At 41.6% G+C, this 17,867-nt stretch overlaps 1 protein-coding gene across 1 annotated transcript; it reads right to left on the bottom strand.

Annotated features, from left to right (window-relative positions):
* Positions 1–171: 171 nt before the first annotated feature.
* armc7 (armadillo repeat containing 7) lies at positions 172–9,314 on the bottom strand. Its single transcript, XM_059975600.1, has 4 exons — positions 6,100–9,314; positions 5,629–5,751; positions 3,129–3,272; positions 172–1,749 (listed from the first exon to the last, which is right to left on the bottom strand). Exons 1-4 carry the CDS (start codon positions 6,143–6,145, stop codon positions 1,412–1,414), a joined length of 651 nt encoding a protein of 216 aa, XP_059831583.1. The 5' UTR covers positions 6,146–9,314; the 3' UTR covers positions 172–1,411.
* Between the last annotated feature and the right edge of the window lie 8,553 nt (positions 9,315–17,867).

The raw sequence follows: 17,867 nt of genomic DNA, 5'->3' as shown, positions 1-17,867 counted from the left end.
AGAGCGCCAACCACATCATCAAGAAAAATCAGCACCCTGGAGGCTTTGGTGTTACTGAGCTGGCAGACTTCTTACACTACTAAGTATTGCTCTTACTAATACAGTTTTAATTGACTTTTAAACATTATTTATTGCACAATAAAATACTTTTCACTGAGTTTAAAGCGAGTAAAGAATAAAAAAATGAATTTAAAGGTTCAAAGGTTCATTTATTATCAAAGTATACAACTCTGAAATTCATTAGTTCTCTGGGTAACCATGAAACCTTAAAAGAAAGGCAGCACTATCATCAACCCCCAAATCGCACCTCCGCGCAAAAAGAACTCGAACAAAAATGGAAAGGGAATGTAATGTAGGAAACCAGGTATCAGTGTGTTTCAAGGGAGCACGGGAATGGGGCCTCAGGAAACCTCAGTAATACAGAACCATAAGGATGGGCAGTGGTTATAAATCCAGGAAAAAAAATTATAAAAAATTATTTATAAAAAAAAATTATTTACAAGTTGGCAAATCTTACTATACCTGGCATTACCCTTGCTATAACTGATTGATCAGTTGCAGTCCAAAATTATGACAAGATTGTGACACCAACATCTTCAACATCCCACACACAATCTTTTTTATTCTTTTTAGGCACAATTTGAACTTGTATTCCACTACTGATATGTCAGTATCCTGCAGTGAGTTATTTAAGGAGTATAACAACTTGAACAAATGAACCATTAACATCTCATGAATAACCAATTAAAGTTTTTCTTGTCTATAGTATTAGACAGTGGTTTAATAAGATGCTGGGAAAAATGTTTACTCTGAGCAGGATCAAGTTTTAATATTTCACATGAAAGATGACACCTCCAGCAAAATTGCATTCATTATCAACTAAAATGTGCCAACACATGCAGACAGGTTCTTCAGCAATATCAACATCAGATGGAGAACTGGGATTGAAAATAAAATTGCAATGCATCAATAAAAGATAATACAGCTTTCTTATTGACTTTGAGTCACCTTTTCAATCCCAAAGCAGGCAGTGATGTATTTCCGAAGTGCTGTTACTGTTAAAAATGTAGAAAATGTGACAGCAAATTCACAAACAACAAACTTCTGCAAATCAAAGTATAATAATTTTAGTGAAAGATGCCTAACGGATTAATAATGGTCAGGGCACTTAGGAAAACTTTCTTGCCCTTCTACCAAATAATGTTAAGTAATCTTTAAGTTTTATCTATAAGAGAAGACCCTCAACTTAAATTTTAACAATATGGTCTCTACAGCAAGCACACCATGAACTATTAAGAAACTGAACAATTCAGATAAAACACAGTATTCACATGCAATTTTTGTAATGACTGTTCATCACACAGTGATGAGTCCATGCACTCCTTTCCCGAAGTATCAGAATTTTCTGAGCCTATTCTTTTGGAAGTGGTATTCCCAAAGCTGTGTGATTCTGCAGATTTCCGGCTTTTTCTACTTCTTCTGAAGAGCAGACATCTTTTAGAAACAAAGTTGCTAAGTTACTCAGTCGTTTGTTTTTGGACAGAGAAAACCGTAGCATACACTGAATAACCGGCATTGATGCTATTTCTTGGTGGGACAAAGGAGTCACTAGGTACATTAACGTGGTAATGGCAGACAGCACAGTTTCCTCATTAGAGCTGGATAAGCAGTCCAGTACTGCCTGAACTCCTTTGTTCTGTAAAATATATTCTTTGTTCTGTTTGTCAAGGCACAAGTTACAGAGACCACCTGTAGGAAATCAAAATATTGATAAAGCTTGGGTCCGATATAATAAGTCCACAAAAATAGGGTAATTTATAATTACAAGTATAATTACAAATATAAATGAATGCCAATTCTCATTAAACATGAATTTTACTATTAATGTTACAGAGCTCCCTTCTCATTAAAATTTTGGGATTAATATCACCAATTTAACATTGTTCCAAAAGTGTGACATCAACACAAATTCTTGACTCCATTAGGAAATCTGAAGATTTATCATTACCAATACAAATGGCTTTGAGAAACTGTGTAGAGTACCCATCATACTCCAAGAGGCGCAAGCTGAAAACCACCCATTTTCTATGTAAGTCAGTTATCAGTTAGCAACCCAGTTGTGACAGCAGATTGATTAGAAAAGTTACAAGCACCATATGATCTGTAAAATTCTTTCAATTACAATTTCTTTCATTGATATGACAGGAAAAGCCTTACACTTGGATTGCCAGTCTGTCAATCTGCTCAGTTGCCTCCAGAGATGTCAAATGGACAAACAACAACTCCTGCAGACTGATACAATGCCTTTCATAATTTGTGACTTAAAGCTATGATATTTTAGGATACATAACTTTTGAGGATCAGTGTCTGTATTATCCAAAGCTGATACAGATTCCACTGAGGGCTGTCTGCTACCTTTCAGGAATGTCAAAGCCAGGTGCCTTTCAGTGGATAGTCAGCAATGAGATATTTGCACCTTCCCTAGGTTGTATGCAGTAAGAAATTCATAATTGATCTCTGAATCAAATAAAATACTTCTCTTAGGGACACACACAAAAGTGGTAAAGAAACTCAGCAGGCCAGGGAGCATCTGTGGAAAAGAGTAAACAGTCAATGCTTTGGGCCGAGACCCTTCATTGGGACTTATGGTGAAGGGTTTCACCCAAAGTGTCAACTGTTTACTCTTTTCCATAGATGCTGCCCGGCCTGCTGAGTTCCTCCAGGATTTCATGTGCGTTGCTTGGATTTCCAGCATCTGCAGATTTTCTTGTCTTTGTGCTACTTTGTGCGGGTGTGGGAAGGCGGTGGGGGAGGGGAGGGCGTGGGGTTGAATCATGTTTCACAACTCAAAATACCATGTTCTACAACTCAGAATACTTACTGATAAGCTTTATCACCCAACATCACATAAACAGTAGATATTAAATGAATGAGATTATAGTCCAATGATATATGATGTGGTATGTTTTCTAATATATAAACCCTTGTCAGAGTTTTCAAAATTAGTATGGTTAAAAGGATTTTTGCTCTGACAAGAACCATGGAATGAACCACATATAGAGATTTCAGATTACCCAACTATAGGAGCAAGTGATGAGGTGACTAAACAAACGTTATTTTTCCTTTACCTATTCCAAATTCCACAAATCTTTCATTTTCTTCGGTGAGCATGTCCAGGAATAGGTCAATGACCTGCAGCTGTCGAAGATACTGATAGTTACTGGGATCATAAGCAAAATTAGCCAGGTTTGCCAGAACTTGTTCCTTTGACTCTGAGAAGTGTAAGTAAAACAATGTTTGTGTTTATACACAGTACACATACAGTAACATCAGTCCATTTGTCAGTATGTTTACCTGTCCCAATATTGTATTTAATGAACATTATTCTGTAAAAAAATCTCAGTAACTCTTTCTCTGTAAAACCTCCTCTGTATATGTCCTATTCTACTTAGGTTATACCCTTATCAACACATACAAACAAGCTGGATGAACTCAGCAGGTCAGGCAGCATCCATTGAAACGAGCAGTTAATGTTTCGGGCCGAGACCCTTCGTCAGGAGTCCTGCAGTGTACTTTGTGATTAGGTTATACCCTTGTCAGCTGGCTATGCTTTCGTGTTCCAGCGACTGTCATAGTTGTGTTGTTTGGAGTCTTGCACACCTAGTAAAGAACCTTTGCAAAAGAGTCTGAGTTGAAGTACCAGAAGTTCAAATTTCTTAAGATCCAAAAGTAAAATGTTTTCAAGAACTGGCCAATTCTCTGCAACTTTGAAGGTAGATGAGGGCTGCAGCATTTTAGAAACCACCTTGGTAGGAGATCCAAGGCTTCATCTCAACCAAATATTTGAAGTTGTCTCTTGAGCAGATCATGTCAGACCTCTGCAAGGGCTGCAATGTTGCAAAGGCTGAAGAGATGGTTGTATGATGATAGAGTCAATAATGGTGTTTACCAATAGTCTTGCTCACATATCTATATGCAGGTGGAAGTCACATTGATATTGATAGTACTCTCTGGATAGCAAATATTTATAATAATTGAAGAGCTGAAGATGATGTGTGTCAATGTACAATAGTTGTAAAAATACTAAGCACCCTAAAATTAGAATGACAGCTTCATGCAGACATAATTACAACCATAACTATGAATATTGGAATTCATGACATCTACACCAAATCCTGAATAGCAAGAAACTGGCAGCTTTCTAGAGAAGGCTCTCAGCAAAAGGAGTAGATTTGATTGAGGGGAACCTTAAGACATGTGAAATAAAAACAGAATTTGGCCCTTTCACCTTTGCAGCTGTTCTACAAATCATTAAATACATTGGCTGATTTTTTTTCAACCACAGCATCCCTTTTCTGTACCAATTGAGAATCCCTTAATTTTTTTAATACCTAAAAAAAGTTACAGATTTAAAGGAACATTAGCAAAATTCATATAATCATAAGGTACATAACAGAAAATGACTGTACATGAAAACAAGAAATTGATAAAGAATTGAAGTTAAATGATTGTATCTAAACGCTGAGTAGTAAGGTGGATGAATTACAAAGTAGTAATGCAAGTAGATCCAAACGGCTTTGATGAAAGAAATGTAACACAGTCATGGTTTTCCAAAGCAAGGAGAGGGAGAATTAAAAATTTCCAGGGTACATGCAATTTAGAAACAATAAAGAAACTAAAAAACTAGAACACAATTGGTATGAAGTAGCCCTAACAAGATGGCAGTAGTGAGAAATAACTTTGGCTCACAAGAACAGAAAGCATAATTAGTATGGGTGGGGAGAAGCAGTAACAAGAGATAAAAGCAGTGGGATTGTTTACATAACTACTATCAACAGTATTGTTGGAGAGAGAATTAAATAAGAAAATAGAATTTCTAGTAAATATAATATAATCAAGGGAGACTTTAATATTCACATGGACTGCAGAAATCAAATTAACAAAAAAATCATCAAAGATGTTTTCACAGAATGGATTTGAGAATTTGTAATTTCATAATAAGCGATCCTTTAGGGAAGTTATCGTAATATAGGACTATTTCATAGTTAATCGAAGAATAACATAATTCAGTACGAAACTAGAGTCTTGAATTTAAATAGAGACATGAAATGACTTAGAGGTGGTTAGTTGGGAAATGAGACTATGTAGTCTGAAAGTAGATAAACAATGGCAAATTGCTTAGAGTATTGTTTTTCGTTCTGGTCATCACACTAGAAAAAGAATATGATTTCACTGGAGAAATTGCAAGCAAAAGAGATTCACCAGCAAACTGCCTGAAATTAAGAACTTGAGTTATGGGGAGAGGTTAGATAGGCTGGGTGAAGCATAATTAGGAATAATTAAGAACAGAAGAAAAGTCTTTAGAGGGTTGTAAATAGTTGATTATATTCATGACTGAGATTGAAAGTCTCTGATGGAACTGCGCAGGAATATACGGGATCAGTCATGATATTGAATGGCAAAGCAGATTTGAGAAGCTCTTTAGCCTACTCCTGTTTCTATAAATGTTATTCTTTTCCCTGTGAATATTCTTTTTTTTAAAACATTTCTTATTAAGAATCTTTTAGTTCCCATCTTAAGTTATGACTGATAGTCATGGATTACCATTGAACACTTCTAATATCTTACCTTGACTGTCAGTATCTTGAAATTCAGTAACAAGGGCTTGGAGATAATCAAACCGATCCTGCCCCTGGGACTTACTTTGTATATATTGACTAGAAGTGGCCATGTCAATTGAACTCCATTCAGCTGTACAGAAACAAGAAAATTGATCACAAAGCTGGTAATTTCAGTATGTAAATCTTTGTCCAACAAAAATTAAAACAGACAAAATTCACTGATGTTTCTCCTGGTTGGAATTTCCAGAGTGAGGAATAAGGGAATGACCATTCATGACAGAAGTGCGAAGAAAATGGTGAGTCATTGTAATTCTCTCCCAAGAGAACTATGGAGGCTCAGCTGCTTAGTATATTCAAGGCAGAGAGTGATAGACCTTTAGATGTTAAGGGAATCAAGCAATATAGGTTGGGCAGGAATGTTATGCCAAAATATTAGTCATGATCTTGCTGAGCAGTGGAGCATAACATGTGTGACCACCTGGTTTACTTCTGACCCTATTCATGTTCTTCCATTTGAACTTCATCAGGTTTCACCTAGGTAACAATAGCGGTGTTATGAAGACTAATGGTTCCAATGATCTTGTAACCAATGTGAAAAGCTATTCAGAATGGCATATTGGGGTATATGGCATCTGAAAAACACAAAGGCATAGCATTACTAGTTTTATGATTCGGGCTTGTTTTAACTCCTTCCACCCCACAAATTTAGAGTGCCAGAGATCTTTATAATGCACAGGATGTTGTTGCAAGAGACGGAACTGACCAAGACCACAAATCCCTGAAAATACTTACCTACTTTTACAAAGAAAAGCTTTCTTTTCACAAACTCTACTGGGAATGTTGCTAAAGCTGGTGGGAGAGGAAACTTAAGTTGAATCATGCCCGGATTCCTGTTATCATACAACCCAGAAACAGAATTTGATTTTTGTTGATCAGTTGTTCGTTGCAGGAGATTTAGTGCAACCACTCATCGAGTAAGATTTTCTCTTAAGGTGTTGTCTAATGGTGGATCCTCAGATGGCTGTAGAGGCTGATCCAGGATCCACATATTCTGGTGCATTGTGGTCAAGAATTCTGGTGCATTGTGGTTAGTGGTTGGGTCTTTTGGTTGTTCATTCTCCCCTTTCACAGCTGTCACTTGTTCACACTCACGTAGTGCAGCTCTCTCTAGAACAGATTTCTGCCAGCTGCACCTACTGAGTGCAATATCTTCCCAGTTTTTAGACGTAATGCTGAAATTGGTCAAGCTGATTTAATGTTATCTTTGAAGCATTTCCGTTGCTCTCCAGGGGCTTGCTGGCCTTCCTCCAACTGGGAATAAAGGATCTGTTTGGGGAGATGTGAGTTGAGCATCCTAATGATATTCCCTTTCCTTTGGAGGGGCTGTTGCTTTTTTTTTATGGTGGAAGTGCTGGCCTCTTCCAGAATGCTGGTGTTGGTGAATATGTCAAAGATAGGTCATTCCTCCTCATTTGGTATTTCCACCAGTCATCACAGGCAGATTGGTCTATAACCTGCCTGTGATATGAATGGTCTAGTTCATATGCTTAGCCCATGAGGAAAGCCCATTCACTCCACTTAACCTGCTACAGTCTTAACAGATCCATCCAGTCACTCCCACTCCATGGTCGGTGTCTGAAATCGCCAATATTTGTTTCCGTAATGTATTTAAACACTTGCTCTTTGAAAGCCAGTTCTGCACCAAACACACCTTTTGGCAGTGCATCTCATGAACTCTAATCACTTATTGCACAAAACTATGTTCCTATGGGCTCTTCTGATAATCATTCTAAACTGTTGCAAATAGCCCTTTATTCTGCCACAGTGGATGGTTTCTTTCTCTTCATATTGTCCAGAATATTCATAATTTTCACTGCTGATAAATGGGCCGTGAGGACTAATATTTATTTCTAGTACTATGTACTGTCTAAAGTAGTCCCACTGCAGCCATTTATGGTAAGCATTCTACTTGGATACACAGTTCATTATGTCACTATGGCTCCCAGTGTCATTCATGAGCTTCTCCCTGTGCAGCTCCAATACCTTCGCCTACCATCATAAAAGGTTGGTGAGATATCTCTACCAAAGGAGGTGAAAGGTGCTCGTTCCCTCCGTTAGCCTGCAGGTCACCCAAGAGCAAGGTGTAACAGCTGCTTAGCCTCCTGATCAGGGTCATGTGAAGGCATGGGAGAAGCTGGTAGATGGTCATATGAGCTGTCAGTGCATATCACTAGTCCAGGTTATGTGACCACTGACGCCAGGCAGACATTTCTGAAGAGTATTGACACCACCCAGAAGGCGGCAATGGCAAATCACTTCTGTAGAAAAATTTGCCAAGAACAATCATGGTCATGGTTATTAAGGACCCTCATCACCAAGGGCAAGCCGTCTTCTCATTGTTACAGTCAGGAAGAGGGTGCAGAATCAGAACCAGGTTTATTATCACCGGCATGTGTTAACTTAGCAGGAGCAGTTCAACGCAATACATAATATAGAAGAGAAAAAGATAATAAGTATATCAGTAACAGTATGCACATATTGAATAGATTAAAGATTGCGCAAAAAACAGAAATACTGTATATTAAAAAAGTGAGGTAGTGTCCAAGGTTCAATGTCCATTTAGGAATCAGGTGGCAGGGGAATAGAAGCTGTTCCTGAATTGCTGAGTGTGTGCCTTCAGGTTTCTGTACGTCTTACCTGATGATAACAGCGAGAAAAATATATACACATACATACTTACTGTAATTGACATTTTTTCTTTCCATATTATCAAGTACTGCATTGAACTGCTGTTGCTAAGTTAACAAACTTCACGACACATACCAGTGATAATAAACCTGATTCCAATGAGCTCTTGGCCAAGGACTGTTAGGTCAGTGGCTGAAGTGAATGACTTTTTATGGATCATCAATCCTCACTTCAGTCCTACAGTCCATTCTCACCTGACTTGTCGGTTACAGTTTAATTTGACTCTGCACAATGGAATAGGTAAAGATGGTTGTGAGTCGATAAACTGAGGCAGAGACACAATTAGACAATGAAACTGAAGTGGCAATAGATTGTTCCTAACAAAAGCCAAATGTATGATCAGATACTTCTTTTAAAAGAAAATCAAATGTAACAAACCGGTTCTGGTTCAGAAACTGGGGGGGGGGGGGGGCAGGGAAGAAGTCACTGAAAAGGAAACAATTGCAAAGTTTCACGCACCTAAAATTAAGAGACAGTCAAGCAAGTGCTGGTAAAATAATGCTGGGGGAAAAACCATCCAAATGTGGCAAGAAAGATGGGACAGAGAGGGGAAAGGGAGGTTTTGTATTTGATATAAAAGAGTGTTACAGGTACTAGGGTAGGCAATAGAGAGGAAACTGTGTGGACTAGTTTAAGGTTGGGGACTAAACAGTGAAAATGATAGGGAAAGACCAGACAGGATTGTTTGAGGAATGTCAGGAAGAGGAGTCAGTAGAACATGTAATTCTGAGTTACAGGAAGTATGGATACAGAGAGAGATGATGAGAATTAATCTAAGGGATTTGGGGTGCAGGAATTCATATTAAAAGGGTTACTGGGTATGGGTGAGAGAGCACAGGTCAGGGTACTTTTAGCTTTCTTAAGGGATACAGGTTTTTTTTAAAAAATAGCATGATGGTTAAGCAGGAATAGGGTACTAGGATGGCCAAAGGAGGATGGATAAAGTGTAGATTTGTGCTTGTGCGTGTGCACGCGGGGGGGGGGGGGGGTTGGGGGGGAGGGAAGAAAGGGAGAGGGGGAGAGGGAGGGAGAGAGGGGGAGGGAGAGAGGGGGAGGGAGAGAGGGGGAGGTGGAGAGAGGGGGGAGAGAGGGGGGGAGAGGGGGGGGAGAGAGGGGGGGAGAGGGGGGGAGAGGGGGGAGAGGGGGGGAGAGGGGGGAGAGGGGGAGGGGAGGGGGAGGGGGAGGGGGGAGAGGGGGGAGGGGGGAGGGGGAGGGGGAGGGGAGGGGGGAGGGGGAGGGGGAGGGGGGAGGGGGAGGGGGAGGGGGGAGGGGGAGGGGGAGAGGGGAGGGGGAGGGGGGAGAGGGGAGGGGGAGGGGGGAGAGGGGAGGGGGAGGGGGGAGAGGGGAGGGGGAGGGGGAGGGGGGAGAGGGGAGAGGGGGAGGGGGAGGGGGAGGGGGAGGGGGGAGGGGGAGGGGGAGGGGGGAGAGGGAGGGGGAGGGGGAGGGGGAGGGGGAGGGGGGAGGGGGAGGGGGAGGGGGAGGGGGGAGGGGGAGGGGGAGGGGGAGAGAGGAAGGGGGGAGTGGGGAGGGGGAGAACACGAACGAACTCAGAATGAAAGTCTATCGTCCGACCCACACTCCGGAGCAGAAGGTGGCGGTAATGCACCATTAAGCTGAGTGCCAACCGCCGTAAAAGAAAATAATGCTGGTCCATGCGATTGTTCGATCTTCTAAATTACAAGCTATACCTTTTCAATAATTGTCAGATAGCTTCAAACAAGACACGTTTAGTTCTCCGTGCAGAGGCCAGAATCATTTTAAACAGCTGCGAATTGTCTGGGAGAGAACTGTCCGCAGGTATTTAAATAAGTGAAATCTATTTTGACTATGAATTTATTAAGTGCATCGCGTTACAGTGTGCGGAAGTTCAGTTCCGCTGTAGACAAACAGAAAGGTCTCGGCCCGAAACGTGGACTGTTTACTGTTTTCCATAGATGTTGCCCAACCTGCTGAGTTCCTTCAGCATTCCGTATGTGTTGCTTAGGAGCCTTCACTTTACGTATGGGCATATAAATAGGACTATACCCTCTGTTGCTTCAAACAGTAGTAACATCCCGAGACGATACTTTTGTTGCAGGCCCGATGCAACAAAACGGATACCACGAGAGACACATTAAAAGCCAGTCGGCTGACAAACACAAGCTAACAAGGACCACTCACCAAGTGAATATGCCTCCAACACCAACCAGGCTCCGTACCGCGCGTGCGCACAACGCCCTGTTGCTCGCACCTTACACTTCCAATGCAGCGACATCTACCGACTGGGAGGTATTCTCATTGTCGCCTCGACCGCTGGGTCACTACGAAAACAGAAAGTACGGCGCTCTCTCATCAGGCGGGACGGTATCTGTGGAAAGATAAATGTGTCTCATATTCTATCCGACAGGAAACGTTAACGTCGTTTCTGTTTGACTTGTTAAAAGTTTTCAGCATTTAATGGTTAATTTCAGATTTTCAACATCCAGTTATTTTGCTTTTATGAACTTTGATCTGCATCCTATCAGAGACTGTGCTCCCCACATCCTCCCACATGCATCAGAAATTTGCTTTCTCACTTTTATGGTTCTGTCATAGGGTCCTTGATCGAAAATGCACACTGCTTCTCTCGCCATTGTTACTGTTTGATACGTTGAGTGCTTTCAGCCTTTCCTTTTTTTTTAATTTCTAGCATCTCAGATTTTTGCTCCAAAGAGGCATTCTCATCAATGCTTGGAAAATTGCTTTCATTTTCAAAATTCAAATGTTTTCAAACTGGTCAAAATGATTCCTTCCTGAGAGGATGATTCAAGACAACCATTCACTTAGTCTATAACATTAGCCAACATGGACTGCAAGCCATTCCACATTATTGTATTACAGTAATCATATAATGAAAAGTTTAAGTAATCTGTTAATGTGGAAACAATTGTTTGTGAATGTAATATTTTACCTCTTCTGATCACTGTCAGTATTCGATATTGCTGAGGTTTTAATGGGCAACATCTGTCATTTGATAACTGGCAAAAATGGAAGATCTACAGATCTTCCTACCTTTGCCAAGCATCAGGTGAGTACAAGTATTGGGTACAATAGGCCTTGTGACATGCTGTGCAAATGAGATGATTTTGATGCAGAATGAACTGATAGCACACATCTTTTGTCCAGATAAATATGCCTGAATTCCTGTACATTCCCCATCCAAGTACTGGACTAGGCTGCCTATGCACAGCTCCTTGAGATTCCGCAGGATCAGGCATTTCAAAACTGATACCAATAATTCTCTTATTTTCAGGAATATTTTTCAAAGACAGCATAAGACCATAAAACACAAGAGCATAATTAGGCCATTCAGCCCATCAAGACTGCTGCCATTTCATCATGACTGATCCCAGATTAGTGTTGGCGTCACTGGTTCGAGCCTCAGCTGAGGCAGCATGTTGTGCCCTTGAGTAAGGTACTTAACAACACATTGCTCTGCGACAACACCAGTGCCAAGCTGCTTGGGTCCTAGTGCCCTTCCCTTGGAAGGTATGGTGGTATGGAGAGGAGAAGGCTTGCAGCTTGGGCAACTGCCAGTCTCCCATACAACCCTGCCCAGGCCTGCGCCCTGGAAACCTTACAAGCCGCAAATCCATGGTCTAACGAGACTAACAGATGCCTATATGATCCCAGATCCCATTCAACCCCATACACCTGCCCTCTCACCATATCCCTTGATGCTCTGACCAATCAGTAATCTATCAACTGTGGCAGATTCACCACTCTTTGGTTAAAAAAATTCCTCCTTACTTCTAAAAGGTTGCTCCTCAATTTTGAGGCTGTGCCCTCTAGTTCTGATACCCCCCCCCCCTTCTATAGGAAACATCCTCTTAACATCCACCTTATCTAGTCCTTTCAACATTAGGTAGGTTTCAATGGGATCCCCACATATTCTTCTAAATTCCAATGAGTTCAGGCCCAAAGCTGCCAAATGCTCCTCACGTTAACCCCTTCATTTCCAGAATCATCTCATGAACCTCCTCTGGACTCTCTCCAATGACAACACACCCTTTCTGAGATAAGGGGTCCAAAACTGTTGACAATACTCCAAGTGCAGCCTGACTAGTATCTTGAAAAGCTTCTGCATTATCTCCTTGTTTTTATATTCTATTTCCCTTGAAATAAATGCCAAATTGCACTTGCCTTCTTTATCACAGACTCAACCTGTGAATTAATCTTCTGGGAGTCTTTCACGGGGACTCCTAATTCCCTTTGCACCTCTGATGTTTGAAATTTCTCCCCATTTAGATAATAAACCACACTATTGTTCCTTTTACTAAAATGCATTATCATACATTTCTCAACACTATATTCCATCTGCCACATTTTGCTCATTCTTCCAATTAGTCTAAGTCCTACTGCAATCACATTGCTTCCTCAACACGACCTACCCCTCCACCTATCTTCATATCATCCACAAGCTTTGCCACAAAGCCATCAATTCCACTATCTGAATCATTGACAAACTATGTGGAAAGTAGTTGTCCCAATACTAACCCCTGAGGAACACCACAAGTCACTAGCAGCCAACCAGAAAAAGGCTCCCTTTATTCCCATTCATTGCCTCCTGCCTGTCAGCCATTCCTCTATCCATGCCAGTATAATTCCTGTAACACCATAGGATTTTATCTTGTTAAGCAGCCTCATATGATATCCACTGCCTCTCCTTCATCCACCCTGCTTGTTACTTCCTCAAAGAATGAAAGAATATAAAATATTGTTCAGGTAAGGAAAAAGCAACCTTTAATAGCAGCACACAATATCACATCCCTTTCTTATCAGTTACATTTTGAAATTATTCATGTAGGTAATGTAACAGGTGGAATTATTTAGGACAGATGTTGGTATTAAAAGAGGAACAAGGCAAATTCCTTTCCCCCATTTATGTGTAATGGAATAGACATGTGGCAGCTCTTAATGAGAACTTTTTCTGGCTTTGCCTGACTTGTTGAATATTTCCACCATTTTCTGTTTTACAGCAATTAAACTTGACTAATTGAAAAAGAATATTTGGAACAATACAAAATTCCTACTTAAAGTCATGATATAGATCTAACAAATATATTTTGAACAAGTTACTGTATGACAATGAAAGCTAAGCTATCCGAAATAATCAGGAAAGCAGAACAAGCCCTTGCAGTTATTATTTTCGATCAGGTTGGTATATCTCATTCCTGACAATGAAGTACACAAGGAGGGTGTTGTTCAGGTGAGCATTTTCAAAAGATCTCTGGAATGGAGTATTATTGAAGATGTTTCAAAGTTGTTGATGTGGTCAAAATCTAAGTTTAATGAAATTTTATGAAGTCTTGAAAATTCTGCCACCAATATTCAAACTGAGATTGTCCTGCTAACAACAGGCTACACAGAAAGACTCAGAATTAGGTCATTTGGCCTATCGAGTCTACTCTGCCATTCCATCATGGCTGATTTATTATCCATCTCAACCCCATTCTCCTGCCTTCTCCCAAAACCTTTGATGCTCTTACTATCAAATTCTGTTTTATATCTACCCGATAACATGGTCTCCATAGTCATCTGTGGCAATTAATTTCACAGATTCACCATATTCTGGCTAAAGAAATTTCTCCTCACTTCAGTCTAAGGGACATCCCACTATTCTGAGGTTGTGCCCTCTGGTCCTAGATCTCCCGATGAAAGGAAACTTTCTCTCCACATCCATTCTAGGCCTTTCAATATTTGATAGGTTTCAATAAGATCCCTCCTCATTCTTCTAAACTCCATTGAGTACTGGTTCAGAGCCATCAAACCCTCCTGAAATCCTTTCATTCCCAAAATCATTCTCGTGAACCTCCACTGGACCCTCTCTGAAACCAGCACATTTTTTTTAAAGTAAGGGGTGAAAAACTGTTCACAATGTTCCAAGTACTGTCTGACCAATAAAGCCTCAGCATTACACTCTTGCTTTTATATCTTAGACCTCTTAAAATTAATGCTAATATTGCATTTGCCTTCCTTAGCACCAACTCAACCTGTAGGTTAACCCTTACAAAATCCTGCACGAGGACTCCCAAGTTCCTTTGCATCTCCAATTTCTGAATTTGCTCTCCATTAGCCTAGGCCTTATTCCTTCTACCAAATTGCATGATCATACACTTTCCTCCACGAGATTCCAACTGCCATTTCATTGCTCAGTTTCCTAATCTGTGTAAGTCCTTCTGCAAACTCACTGCTTTCTCAAGACTACCTTTTCCTCCACCTATCTTTGTGGCTGCAAACTTAACCAGAAAGGCATCAATTCCATTGTTCAAACCATTAAGAAGCGGTCCCAACACCAACCACTGTGGACCACTAGTCATTGGCAGCCAACCAGAAAAGACCCCTTTAATTCCCATTCTTTGCCTCTTGCCAGTCAGCCTCATGTCAAGCACCATGCTAAATGTCTTGTTAAAATTCAAGTGAACAATGTCCATTGGCTCTCCTTTGTCGATCCTGCTTGTTATTTCCTCAGTTAATTCCCTCAGTATTGTCAGGCAAGATTTCCCCTAAAGGAAACCATGTTAACTTTGGCCTATTTACTCATGTGCCTCCAAGTACCCCAAAACCTCTTTCTTAATAATAGATTCTAACATCTTCCTAAAGTCAGGCTATCTGGCCTACAATTTTCTTTCTACTGCATCCCTCTCTTCTTGAAGAGTGGAATAACATTTGCAATTTTCCTGTCCTCTGGAACCATTCCAGGATCCAGTGATTCTTGAAGGATCAATACTACTACCTGTGCAATCTCTTCAGCTAACTCTTTCATAACTCTGGAGTGTAGTCAATCTGGTTCAAGTGACTTATCTACCTTCAGACCTTCCAACTTCCCAATCACATTCTCCTTAGTAATAGCAACTACATTTCTGTCCCTGACACTACTCTGAGATTCACTTGCTTGCAGGCATTCACAGTAGAACAAAGAAATGCAACAGAAGCAATGAAAAACTACAGACAAACAAAGACTGACAAGCAAGCAATGTGCAATAGAAGACAAACTGTGTGAAGTGTGGCTATTTAGACAAGTGCATTGAGGATATCACCATTATTAATCACACCTCTGTCAGGACAAATCAGAAGCCATGTTCCAGGGACTGCTGAGAGATCAGGATGCTGCCTTCTGATCGGGGAATAAGACAACTCTCAGGTCAGCAAGAGCTGCACTTTCCTGCGCCACCAGGAAATTATTCACAGAGACATTCGAGCCTTTTCTGGACACCAGAGACACGAGGTGCATATGGCAGAGTATTCAGACCATAACAGACTACAAGTCCACCCTGTGGGTCAACGACAGTTATGCCTCTCTTCCCAATAGGCTGATTGCCTTTTGTGCGGTTTGACACAGGGAATGACGTGCCAGTGAAGAAGGCCTCCCTTCCCCCGGGAGCGGGCACTTGGTCTTGCTGCAGCTGATGTGAGGGAGACCCTTGGCAGGGTCAGCACACATAAAGCTGTGGGGCCTGATAACATAGCTGGTTGCTGAGAGACTGTGCAGCCCAGTTAACAGAGATTATAACAGAGATCTTCAACATCTCTCTGAACAGTCCACTGTCCCCACAGGCTTCAAGACCAGTGTCATCATCCAGTGCCCAAGAAGATGATGGTAGCCCACCTTAATGACAACAGTCCAGTGGCAATGACCACAGCAATAATGAAGTTTTTTGAGCGGCTGGTTATGGAGAACATTAAGCCCATCTTCCTGCCACATTAGACCCTTTCAGTTTGCTTATTGCTCAAACTGGTCCACTCCTGATGCCATAGTCTCTGCTCTGTCCCAACCGGAAAATGGTGCCTCATATGCCAGGAAGCTGTTCATCAACTTCATCTTGGCATTTAATATGATTATCCCTCAGAAGCTGGTGAATAAACTGCCCTTGTTGGATCTCAACTCCTCTCTCTGCGACTAGATCTTGGGCTCCAGTCAGTCTGTGTTGGTATCAACATCTCTGGCTCCATCATGATGATCATTGGCACTTTCCAGGGCTGTGTGCTCAGCCCTCCACTGTTCACGTTGCTGATGCATGACTGTACTGCTAGATCTGGCTCAAACCGAATCATCGAGTTCGCCAAAGACACAACAGTGGTTGGCCTCATCAACAACGATGGAGAGACGGCATACAGATAAGAGGGAGCACGGCTTGTAGAAAGGTACGAGCACAACAACTTGAGTCTCAATGTGGATAAGACTAGAGAGATGATTATGGACATCAGAAAAGTGCAGGCTTACCACTCCTCACTGCGCATAAACGGCTTCTCCATGGAGACAGTTAGGAGCATCAAGTTCCTGGGAGTGCACATAATGGACAATTTCATCTGGGCCTTCAACACTACCTCTTTAATCAAGGAAGCACAAAGCATCTCTACTTCCTGAGGAGATTGAGGCAAGCAAGGCTTCAACACCTCCCCCCATTCTAGCCAACTTTTCTCAGAGCACCGTTAAGCGTCCTGACAAGCTGCATCACTCTTTGGTAAGGGAGTCGCAAGTGTTACGTCCATAGCCCCCTCCTTTGTGAGAATCGCAAGATCACTGTTGGGTTTGGTCAAGGGGCCCAGGAAATGGGAGAAGAGACGTGCGGAATGTCTTGTTTCCCTGGCGATGTAAAGCTACGGGACATGGCCATTGTCTCCGGAAGGCGAATTTGTGGATTGGAGACTATGCTACGTGAACGCCCTCAGGCAAAGTGGGGTGGTTGACGGAGAGATTGCATCACCCCCAACCTGATTGACATCTACGACCCTGCAAGTCAGGATAAAAGAGGGTCTGTAGGACCAGTCCCTCAGAGGCACCAGAAGAAACATTAGGCGACCACATAACAGCAGGAAGTCATCTGAAGGAGGCAACGTGCATTCAGTTCCGTTGCTGGAATTGGTGGCTGGAATCACGGAAACGGCTTTTAGCTAACAACGGGGAAACCCACTCACCTGACTCAACGGATTGGCATCATAAAAGACCTGGGCAAGTTTAAACCACCTCGCTCTTAAACCCAAAACGCTGCAGCGTGAACGAACTAACAGTGACTGTTATATTTCCATCGGACAATACATTATCCCCTAGACAACGATAGAGCTATTTCTTATTGGTTATTATTATACCCGCACTTTAGATTTAGTATTGACGACGTATATTATCTGTATGTTTGCATTACTCTTATTTTTTGTGCCCCTTTATCAATAAATACTTTTAAAAATAGTACCATCAGACTTCAACGGACCTCTCTATCTTTTCTGGTAAGTGACCCAGTTACGGGGTTTCGTAACACAAGGCAGTTGACAAGTACATTACAAAGAATTGTGAGGACTGCTGAGAGGATCATCAGGGTCTCTCTTCCACCCACCTGAGATATTTATCAGGCCCTTAGCATTGTCAAGGATCCCTCTCGTCCATCCCACAATCTCTTTGACCCCACCCCCGCCAGCACCGTTCAAGCAGGAGGTACCACAGCATTAGGACAATTACTGTTAGGATGGGAAAAAGCTTTTTCC

Source organism: Hypanus sabinus, chromosome 7, assembly GCF_030144855.1.
Source record: "Hypanus sabinus isolate sHypSab1 chromosome 7, sHypSab1.hap1, whole genome shotgun sequence".
In the NCBI taxonomy this organism is placed as follows: Eukaryota; Metazoa; Chordata; class Chondrichthyes; order Myliobatiformes; family Dasyatidae; genus Hypanus; species Hypanus sabinus.
Note: the sequence above shows the minus strand (reverse complement) of the source record. Positions and strands in the feature narration are given on the sequence as shown.